This window comes from Gobius niger, assembly GCF_951799975.1.
Source record: "Gobius niger genome assembly, chromosome: 11".
Taxonomy (NCBI): domain Eukaryota; kingdom Metazoa; phylum Chordata; class Actinopteri; order Gobiiformes; family Gobiidae; genus Gobius; species Gobius niger.
This window is the reverse complement of record NC_136862.1, coordinates 11,376,937-11,396,029: the sequence shown is the minus strand read 5'-3', so window position 1 is coordinate 11,396,029 and position 19,093 is coordinate 11,376,937. Positions and strand designations below refer to the sequence as shown.

The 19,093-nt window shown below is 41.2% G+C and overlaps 1 protein-coding gene across 3 annotated transcripts in view; it reads right to left on the bottom strand.

Moving 5' to 3' along the window:
* Window positions 1–12,919: 12,919 nt before the first annotated feature.
* Window positions 12,920–19,093, bottom strand: part of dscama (Down syndrome cell adhesion molecule a) — a 100,959-nt gene continuing 94,785 nt past the window's right edge. Inside the window, exons 25-33 of one of the 3 annotated variants that reach the window (XM_079565546.1) lie at window positions 18,537–18,725; window positions 18,144–18,434; window positions 17,432–17,608; window positions 17,327–17,357; window positions 17,114–17,229; window positions 16,875–17,033; window positions 15,808–16,005; window positions 15,124–15,426; window positions 12,920–14,816 (exon numbers count right to left, since the gene is read on the bottom strand). In XM_079565546.1, the coding sequence (XP_079421672.1) occupies window positions 14,440–14,816; window positions 15,124–15,426; window positions 15,808–16,005; window positions 16,875–17,033; window positions 17,114–17,229; window positions 17,327–17,357; window positions 17,432–17,608; window positions 18,144–18,434; window positions 18,537–18,725 (1,841 nt within the window). In that variant the 3' untranslated portion in view covers window positions 12,920–14,439. The remainder of the gene's footprint in view (window positions 14,817–15,123; window positions 15,427–15,807; window positions 16,006–16,874; window positions 17,034–17,113; window positions 17,230–17,326; window positions 17,358–17,431; window positions 17,609–18,143; window positions 18,435–18,536; window positions 18,726–19,093) is intronic. The other 2 variants (XM_079565547.1, XM_079565548.1) reach the window with 2 other exon arrangements.

The following is a 19,093-nucleotide window of genomic DNA, read 5'->3' as shown; positions in this document are numbered from 1 at the left end:
TCCTGCTGCACTTACATGGATTATAGATCAACTCCACTCATACTGAACCCCAGCAGTGAACGGCCCGGCACACACCGCCTTCACCGTGCGCATGACTTCTCACGACAAGAACTCAAAAAAAAAAACTGAATTAGCATCATGTAGCTTAGAAAAGTTGAGGTCTGTTTTCGTAAGTGTTGAGAAGAGGAGTAAAGTGTGGCTCTTTTAAGAAATGCTGATTGTTTTATTTGTTCTTTGTTGTTTCTTTTGCAGAGACAAGCTTCCGGAGTAATGACTGGAAACAGCAAACCATCTGCTGGACAAGGTAACTGCCGGACGCTCGCTGTGAAAGAACAGCTGTAGACCAAGAGGGAGGATGCACAAGCACAATAATATCTCCTGGTGTGACTTTTCCTTGAGTGTTTTTACTCACACTTTTTATCATCGTAGAAATAAAAAGGAGAAGCTGCGTTCAACCCTAGCTTATGCGGTAAACTTTTGAGCGCTCTTTTGCTACTCAGTATATTTTTCTTATAGACGTTAGTGTTTAGCCATAGAATATCCCAAATTATGAACGATCCAGATGTTTTCAGCTGTGCTCAACCCAGCTACCATACATATATATATATATATATACTGTAGGTCAGAGGTAGGCAACGTCAGGCCAGGGGGCCAAATCCGGCCCTCCAGCATGGAACCTCTAACCCCCAATATTATTATGCAAATAAAAGATCAAATTCCTGATCCTGTTTTTTTTTAATGACATTTAAGGCCTTGACTTTTATTTCCCTAGTCCATTATATTCTTCATATATATAATGCATGACATTTGGCATTTGAAAACTTTATTTTGTGCTTCAATGGTGAGGTTTGGCCCTTTTTCATTTGGTGATGAAGAAAATCGGCCCTCGGTAACACAAACTTGCCTACCGCTGCTTTAGGTAATATCAAAGAAATCATGAACATACGGATCTTTTGAGATTATACGTAAGAATTATTAGCATATAGCGTTATAAATTTACTGTTAACATGGAAATCTGTCATGTTTGTGGGTACAAGCAGACATGAGCTAAAAACAGTATAAAAAGTGAAACGAACTCTGTTAGTTGCTGAGTCACTACTACTCGTAAATACATCTAACACACTGTAGGGTCCAAATGTTTTGACATGAACAATAACACTAGAATATTATCTTTTCATGATGGAAAAAGTCCACTACAAATCCCATAATGCTTTGTGTTATGACATCATAATCCTGAACTCTGTACAAGTGGCCACTGAGCTAAATGCTGAATGATATTCAGTTAATTTTTTGCGTTTTGTGGGATCAAATACACATCCAATGGACACTTAAAGGGACTATACGGGGTTTAAAATGTTAAAATTAAGTATTTTCCTCCCTCTACATGTTCCAGCCATGTCCTAATGTGTAGAATGAGCCCAGACCTGTTCACCACAACTGCCTGAAGTTGTCACTTCGGGTCTGACGTGCCGTCATGCATGAGCTTAATATAGAGACTGCAGTTACGCGTAAGACCTGAGGTGGCAGTAGTGAGCATAAAATGACCAACTTGCATCTAGCCCCTTTAACATCTTCTTGCACTACAGCAATATGAAAAAAGCTGATTTGCTAAATTTTGCAACAATTTGTCAACGCATCCTGAAGAAAGTTGATCTTTTTTAATTTCATGATGTACCTGATAAATATATGTATATTATTGACATCTAAAAACTTCTTATTTTTGCAAACACAAAGGTTTCTGCAGACATTTCAAAAGCCCCACTTGGCAAACTGGGCCGCAGCATTGTCTGCATAATAATGTTATTCAAATCCATCGAGTTCAAAATGGTAAAATTGGCTTATTGCCTTTGCCGAGTTATGCAAACTGAATGTTGAAACGTAAAGAACAAAGTATCGAATGGCTTTTTTTGCTGACCTTAGCTCAGGTGAGATGAACGTAAGAGACGCTGACATCTCGCGTTTGGCCTGCAGACCCAACAGATGCTTATAAAGACTCCATGAATATTCATTCAACATATCGCTCCCGTTTTCAGCCACGCAGCAGATAAATCTTTAAAGTGCTTTTTGCAGTCTACACATTTTGTAGATGAGGGTTGATGGCGGCGCGCTGTACGATGCATTTCACAGAGGAATGGTAAATGTTATGTTGCTCAAGTGAAGCGGCTGTACTCTCACAGCAGGGCAACGGCAGGGCATCTGAGCTAAAAGGCCACAGTCAGAGGTCATTGGCTGAATCTGAAATGATTACACTGTCAGCAGGGCACTGTGACCCCCCATAATCAAATGCATTTATTATTATATTATACATGTTAGGACAGGAATAAAGAGACAGGAAAAACTTCCACCTTCACAAAGAGAGAGGCCTTTGGATTAAACCCAGGACGTATTATGCAAAATTTAACTTTTTACCATGTTACTATGTTTGTTTTCTCATCAAAAACATATCTGAAGTAATCTTTCGATCTATACCGGAGGCTATTTTTAGCAGTGTTGCAACAGCTCCAAAACATCTCCTCCTGAGGTCCTCATCCTTTCCTCACCTGTCAATCTCTTGCTAGGCTCAATTCACTCATTGTGATAGCTTCGCCACTACCACATGGGCCGATAAGTGTATCCCCCCCCCCCCCCCCTTTTATCTTTATTGAAACAGCTGCATAGCAAAGGGGAACAAGAGGAGAGCGGGAGAGACTTATGTTTGCTTACATGGAGGATCAGAGACTAAAATTACTAGGTACTTAGTTGTAACTGTTGTTGATCTAGCCAACAAAGTGTCAAATAGTGTAAAGATGTGTTTGACATTAAGATAAGATAATCCTTTACTGATCTCACAATGGAGAAATTCACTTGTTACAATCGGCATTCAATAAAATCACTCAGGGTGTGCAAAACAGACAGGAAATGTGCAAACAGCTAAATAGTAGAAAAAAGAGGTCTCTATTGTACATTAAGTAAAAGCAGAAATCTTAAGGGGCGGAATTATAACAATAAGGAAATAAGAATAAATAAAAATAGGATAAATATTAGAACAGATTATAAAAACTAGAATATTGAGGTGCAAAGTCCTAGTGCAGGTTATTACCAGATATCTGCACAATGCACAATACCCACTGTTTAATGATGAAGTCTGTTGGATATTGGATATCTTATTATCTCAGCTCTTTATCTACCAGTTGGGAGCTGCATTGCACAGCGCTCCTCCAACAACAACAATAAACTTAAAGTATAATTATTCCATGTTGATGCGTAACCTGATATAAAAACAGGCTTTACGTTTATAGTAACATCTATGCCTGGTCTTCTGCTTAAAGGGATATTTCAGGATTTTTGACATAGGGCCTAATATCCTAGTTATCCAGAGTGTTGTTGATTTCTGTATATATATATTTTTAAATTCATGCAGTTCTTATATTTGAAGAGTTAAGTGGTGCTAGGCTCGTGCTGGGCTAGTGCATGTCTATGGTAACTACTAGCCTGCATTGAAGGAACAGGCCACCGTTCTTCCATACTGAGATATGCTCTTACCTGAGCTTAGACGAGTTGATATGTACCTGTCTGGTCTTGGTGCGTGCCTGTGAAAGCTGGTGGCCTGTGGTAGCTTCCAACTTCATCCCCGTTTGGAGCTATAGGAATACATTGGGAGAGGCCAAATGCTAACAACATCTTTAATCGTTTTGACTGAGGGCACGCACAAAGACCAGACTGGTACGCATCAACTCGTCTTAGCTCAGGTAAGAACATATTTCAGTATGGAAGAACGGTGTTCTGTTCCTTTAAAAATCACTTCAAAATCATGGGTTAGTCCTCCAAATGTTGCCATATCTGATTTGGAGAAAGCACCTTTTTGAACGTGTAGTAATGCCGGCCGCAGGTAAAGTAACTACTGTAGATCCGGCAACCGAGCAGATCACTCCGCCGCTGCGTAGCTTATATCAGGAAGCTGATGCTGCTCAAACATAAGTTCTTTTAAATGCAAAACGGTTATATTTAAAAAAAAAAAAAATTCAGTCAACACAGACATTTATTTCGGTAGTCTGTTATATGTGATTTGCGAAAGGTGCACTGTGCTCAGGTCAGACTGTTTTTAATGCAGGCTACTAGTTACCATAGACATGCACTAGCCTAGCACTAGCCTAGCACTAGCCTAGCACTGGCCTAGCTCCACTAAACTCTGGACTGCATAGAAATGTGTCAAAAATCCTGAAATATCCCTTTAAAACTATCAGACTCTTATTGCAGCTACTTTCACTGCTGCCACTTTAGAAACACAGATATTCAAGTGTTGCCTAATCGTCACAGACAATAGGGTTTCTTGTTGTAGATGTGAACATTTAGACCTAAATAAGATTGTGAGTAATAAGTCGCAATTTCACCAAAGTTGCCCACGCGTCATCCATCAATGTCTTAATTCTCTTAGGCTGCTGAAATCTCGCAGGAAGCCATTTGAACGTGACCTTTGTGAAACCTCTTATGGAAATAATCCCATCATCCTTTGTGCCACAATGCAATTCATTGGCGGCGCGCGGCGCATCAGCGAAAGTGTGGCTTCTAAAGTGTTCCTCGCGTGCGGCAGCGGGCCACCAACCTGCGCCCACGTGTCACCGTGAAGACAGATCTTTCAGTCTTGTAATATCATCTTCCCCCCTCATTGTCGGTCCTGTCATCTTCAGGGCTTCAAGGTCAACAAAGGGTGGTCCCTAAACGTAAGTAGGCCATTTGGAAAAATCACTGTGTGTGTTGGAGCGCACAGCGGGTCAGCACAGTGGCACTCAGAGCACTGCGCAGCATGACAACAACTGCACCGCTGCAAAAAAAATACCCTGACCTTTTGCTTCCACTGACTTGATGGATTGTGACATTTCTTTTTACTGTACAAACTCCCGCCGCGGCCCATAAAACTGAACATTCATTTGAGTTGTTCCACTCTTTGAGCACTTGCCCCTGTCTCACTGTGCACCTTATGTCCGTGTGTTTTGTGTTGGATTCTTGTTCCTCTAATTTTAGGCGCAGCGTCTTTTGAACGGGGTGAGCATGACGACTGATAAAAGAGAGTCAGCAAAATAAAAATAAAAGTTTGCAAGACAGTGGCAACACCAGCTTTGTGTGATTTAGACATTGGCATCGGGGAAAAGAAAACTCTGGGAGGACATACTGGATTTAATATTATATGCTTTGACAGAGTTTTCAAGTTGGACTTATTATTTATTTGGGTCGCAGCTCATCATGAGTGATTGAAGGCGTGTCCCGAAGCTACAAGGGTTGACAATCACTGCTTTAAAGGGGGACTCCCTTCATGCAAATTCAGCTTTTTACCACGTAGCAATGAGTGTCCTCTTAGTTTTAGTCTTAATCTTTTTTTTTGTTGTTGTCAGGTTTTAGTCAAGTTTTTGTCAGTTTCATTATAAAAAGTAATTCAGTATTTCAACAAATTTATTTCGATAGGCTAAGTAGGCTATTGAAAATAAGTATTGGAAAGTGACAGTCAAATTACTCACAAAAGGCACAAGTGTCATTGTGAACATGACTTTTCCCAAAAGCCGCTCTCCTCATCCTCTGATCATCCCTTTGAGATTTTTTTAATTATTAACAGCGGCGTCTGCACATTCAATTATCATCTTTCAGCTTTCTGCGCTCATACGTTTACTGTATTTAACTGGGGGAAAAAACTGTTGTGAGAAAAGATAAAGCCTGTTTGTCGCTGTCAGTCACGCTCAGACCATAGTGCTGTCGGAGCGAGGGCCGCAGTCTGCTGCATGTGAGTCCACGGCTACTTTTTAGCTCATCAATGTTATGTTATCGCCATTAAAAAAGGTGCATCAACACAATGATATCGTTATAGTTTTCGTTGTTCTCTGATTTAAGACACACCCAGAGCTGTGTTTCAAGCCGCTAGCGCAGATATGGGCAAACGTTTTGATCCAGGGGCCACATTGAGTTTTTGAACTTGCCAAGAGGGCCTTTCAGAGCATTGGGTTGTTTCAATTCTCAAATAGACTTTAAAGCAGTACTAAGTAACTTATTTACCTTAATAAATCCTTTCCGTAGTCCCTGTGGGGGTAATACAAGTGTTTATGGGATGATTGGAGGGTCTTTCATCTCCCCCTGGTGTCTCTGGCCAGAAAACCATGTTTGCAACTTGACTGCCCCCGGTGCGGAGAAAGCAATACACACTGATGTAATCACGAAGAAGAAGCTAACATGCTAACGGGCAAAGCTAACTGCGGGCTAACGTCACTTTAAACAGTATTTACAGCCAAGTTTGAGTGAAAAAAAATATTCCGTTGTATAATTGGATGCACAGTAACCCTCTCTCCCTTCGCCTTTCCTGTCAGCGTAGTATTTACTCTCCAAGACAATTAATAAATTAAAATAACGTAACTTGCTACTACACCTGCAGTTGCGCTTATGGCCTCTAGGGGGAAGAGTTACTTAGTACTGCTTTAACTGCCTGAACACATTTTTAAAAATTCATATTGGACTTTATATTCTTTTGCGGACTAGATTGAAGGGCTAGATGGGCCACATTTAGCCCCCGGGCCTTAGGTTGCCCACCCCTGCGCATCTTTGAGTAATCTTTGGATATTCACTAATGGCTCTTCTTAGCATTGCAGCGACAGCTCCCAAACAGCTCTCTTGTTAAGCTTAATCCCCTCATCGCGAAGTAAAAACATTCAACGTAGCTTCAGTTTTTTTCTTTTTTATTGAAACAGCTGAAGAGAAGCAAGAGGAGGGGCTTATGGTTGAAAATCAAGCAAGACTTTAGACAAGAGGCATTCAGTTAGACGACGTCTGATTTTACATGTTCGTCAGGAGACTTAAGTAAAGTAGAAAGACGACGTAGGCTTGAGTATTCGCCGTGCGTGAAGAGCCCGGTGCTTGTTAGTGCGGCTTGTCGATATGTGAGCTTCAGCACTGCCCTTTGATTTAATGTCAGGCTTCAGATGTGGCATTTACTACGACGTGACTGAGGCAGGAGGTGCCCCTATAAGACTAGTATCCTCACTGTGGACCGGTTCATTACGCACTTGTTCAACTGTGCACTGGAGAAAGCACCAGCCTCTCGCTCCATCGGTTCGCACTTTTTACACACGTTCTGTTGAGTTTAGAGGTTCAGTGATTAATGGTGGAGAAAGACACGGACAAACAGCTCTGAATTTGTTTTAGAACTGAGATTTATGGAGGTTTGGTTTTACTTTTGCTAGAAGTTGCTTGTGGTCTGCATTTTGATTGGAAATACCTTCCTGAATAATGTACATTTCAACTCACACGTGTGGTTCATAACTCTTAAGAACATGATTGGCATAAGGATTACATTAAAGCATAAAAATGGACGAAGCATAATCACCGGGCTGGGGTGGTTCTACATTTCTTTTGGTTATCAAACTTGCATTCAGTATATTCCCTCCTGTGGGACAGAGTTAGACCTGCCTGTAGCTGCACCCTGAGACCTGGAACAACAAGGAAGAGCTGATAAACCCAGATAAAACAAATGAACTACAGATACTTCTATGAGAACAGATATGTCTTCAACTGTGAACAGCCCAGTCCAGATGATTGCCCTTTAAACACCTTTGCTACAGTGTGTACAGTACCGGAAACACTAATGTCTTTATAATTTTTAATCTTTATTTTCATGATTCTCATTGAAGGCATTAAACTATGAATGAACACCTGGAATTATGCAGGGAACAAAAAAGGGTGAAATTACTCAAATATGTTTAATATTTAAAATTGTTCAAAATTGCCACCCTTGATTCTTAGCATTTTCTCAGTGAGCTTCATTAGGTTGTCACTGAAATGGCTTTCTATGAAGTGAAAACCATTTCTGAGAATATGTTAAAAGTGTGCAAAGCTGAAATCAGAGCACAAGGCGGCAATTTTAAATAATCTAGAGTCTACAATGTAAATAATTTTGAAATAACAGAAAATGCAATACTTTTCCAAACATTTAACAGGTACTGAAATACAGTGGAGAACTTTTAAAATCCTAGAAATAATATTTTTCTAATATCACAGATAGTTAATAGACATTTTTAATATAACAACATGGTTCCCGTTTTGAGTAAAAGTATAACTTTCTCAAAATTGGAGAATCTACTGACTACATTTCTGGTATTTTCTTCATTTCTTTTCTTTTCTTTTCTTTTCTTTTCTTTTCTTTTCTTTTCTTTTCTTTTCTTTTCTTTTCTTTTCTTTTCTTTTCTTTTTCTTTTTTCTTTTTATTAAGTGATAGGTAATATACAGGTATAAAGTGATGACTATATAAGATATAAAGTGCATATTTACACAAGTGAGAAGGACACAGGACACAATAGAAGAGACAAATGGGATACATATGGGGAGGGAGGATTACGTGATTGGATGGATAAGTAAAACAGAACTAAATGAAAGGGATATGATCACGTGTGATCATATGTCGTCATTACATTGACACTCCGAGCCTCAAACCTCTTTTCTTCATTTCTCATCTGGACTGGTCGATGACAGGAGCCCATTTCAGCGTCCAAGTAAAGGGCCTGAGTTTCTCGGCCTGTTGCTAAAGTGCAAGTACCGCAAAGCGTGCTGCATCTGATTTATTATTAGAAACGTTTTCTATTATTAGTGACGCAAATGTGACATATAAATCAACTGCACTGTGGTCTTTTTTGCATTTGAGAGACAATAATCTGAAATGTGCAGTACCTGCTTGTTGCACCACTTTAGCACGCATTATCTATTTTGCACAAACACTGTAAATCAGGCTGAAAATGTCTAAGTTTGGGACCCAGGTTGACAATCATTCACCTTCCACTCACTGTAACACGTGCATGTTTTGGACACTCTGGAGAAAACGTTTAGTTTTATTTTGTTGCATAATGTTTTGAAACTGTTTTTTTTTTGTCCCCCATATGAGTCAGACAGTAGCTTCTTCAGTGTCACCTTGTTGTTGCCTATTCTAGATCAAAGATTGCATTACAATATATAACTAAAGTTTTTGGGTGATGGTGAAAGGATGAAAACAGCTTGGTAAATAAATTATAAATGTATTCTCTATAATCCTAACCCTATCACCCTTTGAATGTAAATCACAGCTATTTCCATCCTATTACCATGTTATCACTAGCCTGTCAAGTGAAGTGTGGCCACATTTTTTTTTGACATTTCTATCGTTTCTGTTCAGACGATAAAAAGAACGACCAGCCGGGTCAGGACTTCGACATCGACATGGACGACCCGGAGACGGCGAAGGCGGCCGTCGCCATCCAGTCCCAGTTCAGGAAGTACCAGAAAAAGAAGCAGGACGTGAAGTCGTAAAGCCCCGTCCCGTATCTGCGCGCACACCTGACGGGGGCGTGGCCTTGCATGTTGAATACAGAGCACCGTCATGAACTCGAGAGGGCCCAGGGGGTGGGGGCGGGGGGTTTAGTGGTCCAGGGAGTGACAGTATATTTGTCTATGTGTTATTGTAACTAATATATGAAATGCATAATCGATCTTTCAGTGTATGTATTTTACTTCTTTCTTACTTTTTAATTCATTTCACCACATTAGTTTTTAACATTGTGTGTAATATGCCTATGAAAACAAGCTATCGTTTCAGAGGAATATAAAGCCACAAGATTTTGTCGTAGATGTGATTTATACCAAGCAAAATCTGTTAAATTATTCCCGTTTTCTCAACTATGTCAGTGAGTTTTTGGGAACCTCTTCATAAGGCTGTTGTGGATACTGATATGAGCTAGTCTGGTGGAGTAAGTGCTAGTTTGTCCCATTGTTTTCATGCGATCCCATCCACTGCTATTATTGTTAGCCACTTAGTCGACATTGTACAAGCACAGATGAATGCATGCCAGCTTGCAGACACAGTGTGTGCACACATGGTTTACTTACAATAAAATGAATACAAGTGTGAAGAATTGTGTGGTGCGAGATTCTTACCTCTGCTCTTGGAGAAACAAAAGGAAGATTGAATTAAGGAATCGCTCAAATAGGTGGTTATGTTGTAAGAACGTATATACATAATTGGATACTCTCTGGAGCCAGGACCAACTTTCCTTAACCTCTTAACCCCCGCCTTAACTGAGTGCATTTTCTCCAGTTCAGCTTTACCCAAATCTAAAAGCTTCTCGACTGGAGTATAGAGACCAGCCTCATTTGAAAGCTACACAATTGGTCTAAATGGGTCTTTTTCCTTGTGTTGTTGCCGTGTTGCTGTTGTGTTTTTGTCACTCTTTTGTTGCTTTATTGTCACTTTTTCCATCATTTTTAGTCACTTTTTGATGCTGTTTTTGTTTCATTTTCATCACTTTTTTGTCGCTCTTTTGTTGGTCTTTTGTGGCTTTTTTTGTGGCATTTTTTCCATCACTTTCTTGTCACATTTTAGTCACTTTTTGACACCGTTTTTGTAAAGTTTTCATCACTTTTTGTCACGCTTTTGTTTTACATTTTGGTCACTTTTTGTTGCATTTTCATTATATTTTTGTCTCGGCTTTTGTCTATATTTTGACACTTTTGTCAAGAAGCTTTTAGATTTGGGTAAAGCCAAACTGGAGAAAAGGTGGAGGTTTAGAGGTTAAAAAGAAATCTCAGTGGAGCGGATAATGAAATGAAATGAGTAAAATTATTACATTTTGTTTTGTTAATCAATTTATCAGAAGGAGACAGAAATGTTGCTGTTTACTTTTCCACATTGCATCTTTCCACATTGTCCACCCAAACCCAATCAACCCAGTATTTGAATCTCTTACAAACATAGAAAATGCCTTCATAGCCAAAATAGTTTCCTCCACAAATGGGTTGAACATTCAGAAATGTACTGCAGGCATTAGTTTTCCAAAATGTGCTTGAAAGTGGAAATGTATTTCACAACAATAAATTAAACTTTAGCTCCCTGTTAGTCCAGGTTTCCTTTTAAATATAATGTAGTTTTGTATTTGTTTGGTCAGCCCAGACCAGAGTCTCATCGGCCCTATAGCGCCTGAGTGCTTCCCTGAGCTGTAACCACCTTTAAAATAGTTTATTACGGAACATTTTTCAGATTAATTTCCCTCCCCAGCAGCCTCTGACAGCTTCATATTTCTCTGACTGATCACAGAGAAGTCAATCCAGCTCTGAGGCACTTATTTATGAGGGCGATTATTAACCAGCGACGTACACGGACCAGAGTCAATCTTCCACCGCACTCAGTGGAGCTGGGCGAGGCGGATTCACACGTCACGCCCAGCACCAGGGGTCTTTGATGTGCTATACCTGCACATTTTCATATTTAGGCAACCCCCGGGTTTAACCAAACACATTTCCTCAGGTTCGGCATTACCCAAATCTAAAAAGTTTCTTGACTGGAGCTTCCAAGCTGCCTGTGTAACGCATCATATTTTTGATGCTTTTTCAACGCTTTTTGTTGCGGTTCTGTAACTTTTATGTTGCGTTTTTGATCACTTTCTTCAACACCTTTTTTGTTTTTGTCTTGTTGATGTCTCGTTTTTTTTCAAGAAGCTTTTAGATTTGGGTAAAGCCAGACTGGAGAAAATGGGCTCGATTCAGGTTGGGGTTAAGAGGTGAAGTTATACTTTATATTTTTAGGTAAATTCGACCTGTAGAAGCAGGAGCCAGGCTTATGGTCAGAATGTCCAGGCCAGGTGTGGCTGGAGGATTAACCTATTGTGCATGTTTTTAGTGGGAGGTGAAGTATCCGGAGGAAATGCAAAAAAGTGATAAAAAAGCAATGGAAAAAGTGAAAAAAAGTGACTAAATCACAGCAAAAATGCAAGGAAAAGATTAGTTTAGATCGGTTTTGTTGGTCTTAGCTTTCAAATGAGATGTTACACTGGCCTATATAGCTCTCCAGCCAAGAAGCTTTCAGATTTGAGTGGTGTCAAACTGGCCAAACTGGAGAAAATGCGCTCGGTTCAGGTTGGAGTTAAGAGGTTAAGATTCATCATTGTTCCTTACCTGCTGTTTACGTATGGGCTTGGTAAATATCTGTCTGTCCTACTCTGGGGTTAAACTCAGGTCACTGACAATATTTTCTTCTTGAGGCTGTTGTGGGCTGCCTCAGACCGATGCCAACCAGTCGCTCACATACCAAATTCCTGCATAAGCTGTAAGTGGGAGAAGAGTCTTGCTCAAAGACAAAAACAGCAGTTTCTCCAGATGATCACGCGGCCACTGCAGAGTCGTGCAATGTTTAGCACGATCTATGCACACTACAGCAGCCATTCAGGGTCGCAATGAGGCCCCCAAATAATTCACTCTTTATAAAATAATATTTGTACTGGTTGACTGCTTAGGTAGTCAGTGCATCTAGGCTAAATACTGTAGAAAATGTAGATGTTATAATACATCTACATTTTGCCAACAAACTAAATTTTCCAAATGTAAGCTACTTGTTTTGTTACTTTGGGGGCCCCCTCTGAGAGCCACTACAACAAGCTTTCTACACTTACCTACAACACCAATTAAACTGAGGTTAAGAAAGCTGCTCAGACATTTACACAAGAACAAATGATTGTGGAGGTGTGATGTTTTGTAACAACTTACTTCATTATAAATTATTGCATTCAACAAATATGGCGACTGTAAACTGGGAAATAAAATACACCTTTTTGCGGGCACGTTGCACGCAATTTTCCATTTGAGATCGAGTCTATTGCAGTAGGCTATGAAAGTCCCAAGTCAGACAAAAAGACTATTTCTGATCCACTTTTGCGCTGGAAAAATGACCCCTCAGTTGTTGTGAAGTTGTTGTTGTACGTATTGCTAAAGTCTGCCTAGTGACCGCGCACGTACAGCGTCCCAAATAGAGCTGTCGAACACTGCCTCCTGCTGGTGATACGGCAGAGGTGACCAGGAGGCGGATGGTGAACCCAGGATGTGGAGGATCCGGAGCTGGGACCTGTTGAAGAAGTGTCTGTACACAAGTCATTTCAAATCTGTGAGACGCTTTGGGGAACAGCCATTTTATTAATCAAATTTGAACTTTGTGTTAGTTTCTCTTTATTCCAGTGCCACCATGGTGAACACCCATGTTAAAAATAAATGTGACATTATTTTTTTGTTAAATGTATCATAATGAAGACAGTTAATCAAAGAACTAATCAGATAAACGGACAAAATGACCTCACAGCATTTTGGATCAAGCTCCTTTCGGCGAACCCAAATGAACAGAAAGAACAGAAGTTGGCTGGGGTAGACAGAACATAACATCTTTTTACGTATATCCACATTTTTAGATATTTCCCATAGACATTAGGTTTGGTTTGAAGGGGGGATTCTGTTGGATTGTCTCACATTTTTTTTTCCCTGTAGAGGAGTATTACTGCAATGCAGCAACAGTAAATCTACTGAGGAGAGTGAGAGCCCGGAGGCTCTGCCTAGTGCACTGAGCGAGGGGGACTGAATCTGGACACACTGTTGTGGGGATGTTGTGAAGTGCAAACCATTAGTGTCTAAAGCCTCCCTGTTCTAGCTAACACCATCTACCGCTGGCACACTGCAGCAGTAAATACACCTGAATACATAGCAGAGTGTGTCCCGCCCTGTAGGATACTCACAACATACGCAATCTTTAGTACAGTACAGTATAGAGCAATAGTTTCATAGACTTTTCATAGCTTTTTTTCATATTGCACCATCAGAGAATGGGACACAGAGAAATATCAACAGAGACTCCATTTCCTAATTAAAACAAGATATGTGCAAACATGACTAAGGACTTTATTAACCAAATCAATTTCTCCCTGTAATATCCACAAATAAAAGTGATTTCTCTTTTTATATATATATTTATAGTAATAAGAATAATAAATCTTCACATTGGATCATTTCATAGTGTGACAAAATGCTCGGCTGGACCGTCCAGCCGCGGTCGTTATCCTCATTGTCTTTTTAGTTGGTCAGTCCCCATGCATCCATAGGAAATAGATTTTTTTCTTCAAAAAAGTAACAATTTGAGAGCAGCTGAAAAGTTTGGACTGGTGTCAATTGCTTCTTTTCAAGAATTCTCCCAAGTTTATTCAGTTATTCTGAATATTCCGTAGGAAAAAACATGACTCCAAATGGTCATCTTCTGCTCCCGAAAACAAAACATGTCCGGGTTCATATGAAAACTTTGTAGCAGTGGTGAGCATTTGGTAATCAAGAATAATGATCAGTAAGTTGACAACTAACAATAAGAATCACTGATTAATATAAAGAATGAACAAGAATAAATAATGCTCCCTCAGTACTCGATTAGTTTGGCAAAGCTCCGCCTGGAGTCGTCTCCATTGAGTGAAAAAAAAAGAAAAAGTATAAACAAATTGAAAAGAGAGAGAAACAAAAGGCTCTAAAATAAATAAAAGGAGATTAGTAAAAGTGAGGCCGCCCTGCAGGGGGCGCCGTATATACAGAACTGTGGTGAGTCAGTTTACTGCACTTGAGTGGTAAGTCCAGTGTTAGTGAGACCGCCCTGTGCCCCTGCTGTTATACCAGCGTGTAGGACTTTGCGTAGGGGTTGCTGCTCGGTTTGAGATGTCCTCTCGAGTCCAGCAGAGACTCCTGGGACGTGCTGAGCTTGGCGGCCTGTGCCAGCTCTGAGCCCTCTCTGTGGGGCAGTGTGGCAGCAGAGCCAGGCTGCCACTGGGCTGCAGCGTCCCTGCTGGCTTGGGGGGCTTCTATGGGCGTGGGGGGCGCCATGCGGGATGGCCGCTTCAGAGAGCGGCTCTTCTGTGGCTCCAGACACGCCTGGCCCATCGCTGCTCGCTCTGTGCTGGACGTGGCTCTGGTGCCCGAGCATGACATGCCTCGGTTTAACAGGAAGTCCATGCGCAGGTATGGAGGAAGGTGAACCAGCTCGCCCCCTGCAGGAGATGGACATACATTAAGAACAACAGTCAAAACTGCTCAATCCCAAATACTGTAAGTTAAAGATCTCTGGCTTTAAGTTCTATGAGGATTGGATCAATTAAAAGTACTGTTATCTCACACTCTCCTGACCCTTTGTCCATGTTATTTTCTAAATGAAGTGATGATTCTGTTCATCATGTGACAAATAACTTGTGCAGGGATTCAGCACAGCATTAGACATTATATTACAGAGATTAGCTTTAGTGTTAGCACAGTGAGAGTGGAAGAAATGCTGGGGTTAGCACAGTTTGTGGCCCTCACCCGGTCTGTGGGCTTTGGGCACGGCCATGTTCATGACGCGGCTCACGTCCTGAGGCTTGGGGGGCGAGGCGGTGAAGCGGCAGATGCCAGACTCGGAGGGCGTGCTGGACGTCAGACTGTCCGTGTAGTCGTTCGTGCCCGCGGTCATCTGCTCCGAGGACGTGTCCGAGATGAAGCACTCGGTGATGGTGAACTTGGCGTGCCGCAGCTGCTCCTCCATCTTGGCGTGCTCGTAGGCCCGGGCCAGCTCCTCGTATGTTGACGACGCACTCTCTGTTGACACCATGCTGCTCCTCGCGCGGTCTGGTTAGTTATTAGACGTGTTAGTAGGATTACAGTTAGGACGTGGAGTCACAAAGCTTTGGATGGAGTTTCTGTCCACACCTCAGAAGAGATTGGGATTTCAAATGACTCTGGACTAAAGTCAGGACAAAAATTCACTTAATCGACAACTAGATCTAGAATAAACCAAAACATTATCACAATGAAACCATTTCTAGATCAGAACCAGTGCCTTTTCTAACTTTGTCGAACAGTTTTGCCGTTTGAACTAGCTGTATCTGTTTAAGTTTTAGATATGGGTAATCCTAATGCTAAGGCTACATCTATTCAAGACAATGTAATGATTCCAAGCCTAAACTGCACACACCACAGTTGGCAAATGAGAGGCCCAGTGCAGTTTACCTGTGTCCTGAGATGGGCTGACGCTGTAGCTGTCACTCTCTTTGTCCACAGAGCCGGCGACTCGGGGCGTGGGCAGCCTCCAGTCTGTGCTGAGGGTGTGGGAGGACACAGGGGGGTGGGGTCGGTTCAGGGTCCACTGGCTGGCATAGCGGTTTCGAGCTGCTGGTCCAGCTTTGGCCGTGCGGCGGGCAGTGGGGTCTGAGAGCAAAAGGGCATAACTTTACAATGGCACAAACTACGGAACAACAGGGATTCTACAGGTCGCAGCAATTTCAATACCTAAATACTATATTCTTAACGCCACAAATCCCCAAACTCTGGGCAAATTTCATTTTGTGTGCAACCAAACAGAGAAATGACTGGAAACAGGAAAACTTTTGAGCAAAACATTTTCAAATTTCAGTAAAACTGCAACTGAATTTGTTTCAGGTCATAGCTTTTGTATTTTTGATGAATGTGTGCAGTCAAAATAGTTGAGCAATGTTACTGAGTGGGTTCTGTCTCTAAGAATTTTATATCTAATGCCAGTTGAAACCAATTAATGCTTTTTAATGACTTTTATGGTTTCACTTATGGCAACATTTATTTAATAACTTTTAATGCTTTTTAATGCCCTGCGGAAACCCTGTTAATTCAGCTGAGAAGAGAGGCTTAGAAAAAATAACAGGTCTTATGAATTACATAGAGACCTTCATTCTCCTTTGAGCTACTTTTCTGAAATAAAAACGACAGCAAGCCACTGATGTTTTGAGAATACAGGGCTTCAGAGATGAACAAGATATTTCGACAAACATTAATTTAGTTTCCGTATATACTTTATTATATTTAATAAATATAAATGTAAAAGCCTTTGAGGAACTACTCTGAAAATGGCTGGAGATCTACATTCTTAATTTCAATACAAATCATAAAACATCACAGATTGCTGTAAAGTTAAAATATGCAACTTAAAAAAAAAGTCATAGTGTGAGGTGTAGCAAAACTAAAGACAGCACAAACACAACCATTACACGAGCACGTTGCAAATGATTAAGATGTGAAAATGAAGTAAAAAAAAGCGTCCGTACTGGACTTACTGGTTCCGGGCCTGGCGTCAGACACATCGACCAGCGGACCTGTGGCCTGGGACAGTGACTGGTAGTGCACTGTGTGAGTGACTGTGGATGACTTCTGTTTCTGCGTCTCCCCAAAGTCATTGTCCGTCAGTAACACAGTGGATCTGTCGTCTGCAGGGACAGCACATCAGAGTTAATACATTTGAAAGAGTTTCAAACTAGAGCAAACGTCAGAAACACTGTTGACCTACCAACAGTCTCCATGGTGTCCCTCTCCTCGATCAGAAGCTGGGCTCTGGGGATGTCGATGTGCATTCGGAGGGTCTGCTGTTGTTTGTTCACTGGCTCAGCCGGACGTGTGTTTTTACTGCAGCAAAATCAAATGTAAAGACATTTAGCAAAGTTCATAAACAACGTGCAATGTAGAAAATTCCTGCAACACCAAAAGCACTGAAGACACTCACCTCATCAGCATCTCTGCCAAGCTTTTTGCGTCTAAAAACACAAAAGGAAAAGTCAGTACGGCTTCAAACACCACACAAAACCACATGGTGCTAATATAGTCTCACCTCTGAGCCTCTTGAGCCTTTGCTCTCGTCTCCTCCTCCTCAGCACTAACAGTCCAATGAAGATCACCACAATACCCACTAACACACAGGAGATGGTCACCATCATCTTCATCCCCTCACCGCCTCCAGAGTGGTCCACGCTGACGTTGGGCGCTTTCACCAGTGGGGCAATGGTACCTATAGTACAGAAGGATTTACAACTCAACATACGTCTTAAAATACACTAAAACATGCTTATGTACAGTAACAAGAAAATGTCTTTGTATTTCAGATTTGCTCTTATGAATTTTGCCAAAATGTCTCCTGCCGTCATCTGTCCTATTTGTTCAATACAAAGTTGACCTAAAAATGTGATTATCATCAAAATGTTGTGTTTTCTCTAAGACAAATAATGGTTGAGAGCAACTTAGAAAAGGAAAGGTTAGAAAAGCAAAGTTCTACACACATTCCTAAAGCAAATATTTGGCTTAAGATCAAGTTTTACATGATCTGTTAAAAGGATTAAGCAAGTTTTGAGCAAAGCAAATGACTTTTCTCAAAGCACCAGTGTGGACTGTAAAGCTGCTGACATGAAGACTGTGCAGCAGAGCCTTGTGACACTGTTCTCCAGCAGATGCTGTGGTGAATCACAGAGCTGCACCAGTCTGGACTAGCTTTGACACATGTTTCAGTCTCTATTTTTGAAGAGGAGGCAGACTGGTGTTGAACTTACTGCCGTCATAGCTGAGCGTGGCAAACTTGACTCTCTTCTCAGCGTAGCCCGCACTGTTGTACACCTTCATCTGCAGCTCGTACCACATCGCCTCCTGCAGGTCGTAGAGGATGTAGCTCTTGGTGAGGGAAGTGCGCTGGGCTGTGGTCCACGTGGGCGAGTCCACCGGCCGGTACTCCAGGGTGAAGGAGGTGATGGGACAGCCGCCGTTGTTCCAGCCATTCAAGTTGAGCTTGACCCGAGTGGCATTGATGCTGGTGAATAATTCCTGTTCTTTGGAGTATTGCGGTTCTGCAGGACAAAACATGACAAAAACAAAAGACCAATGGTGAGGCTACGTGCTCTGAATTAGATTTTTATAACTTCTAAGTAAAACATAGCATTTAATCATACCTTTTCCATGTGTTTTTGCCTCAATGATCTCACTGATGCGACCGGGCCCCACTGCGTTCTGGGCTGTGAGGGTGAACTTGTACCAAGTGCCACATTTGAGGGTTTCCAGCCGATAAGAGCGTTCACTGGGACTGATGGCATAGTTACCCCACTGCTCACTGTTGTCCTCAGAGTACTGCAGAATGTAGCCTGCGCAGGACACACACATTGGATAACAGGGTTTATACAGGGTTTATACATGCTTTTTAATGCGATTGTAATGAGCTGAAAATACATGGAAATACTATATTTTTAATGCCACACAAAAAGTCAATTTGTACATGTTTGTGAAGGCTCTCATTCATCCAGGTATCCAGTATCAGTCGTAGAAAAGTTAAATCATCGACTGGACTGGGTTGATGATTTAACTTTTCTACGATCCATATGTACACATTTCATATCTAAAGATTCCATCAAACAGAGGAATGAGCAAAAATTTGATATTGAAAAGCTTTTTGGATACAACAAATAATTATGTACAATTTCCAGCAAAACTGCAATGTATTTTTGACAAACCT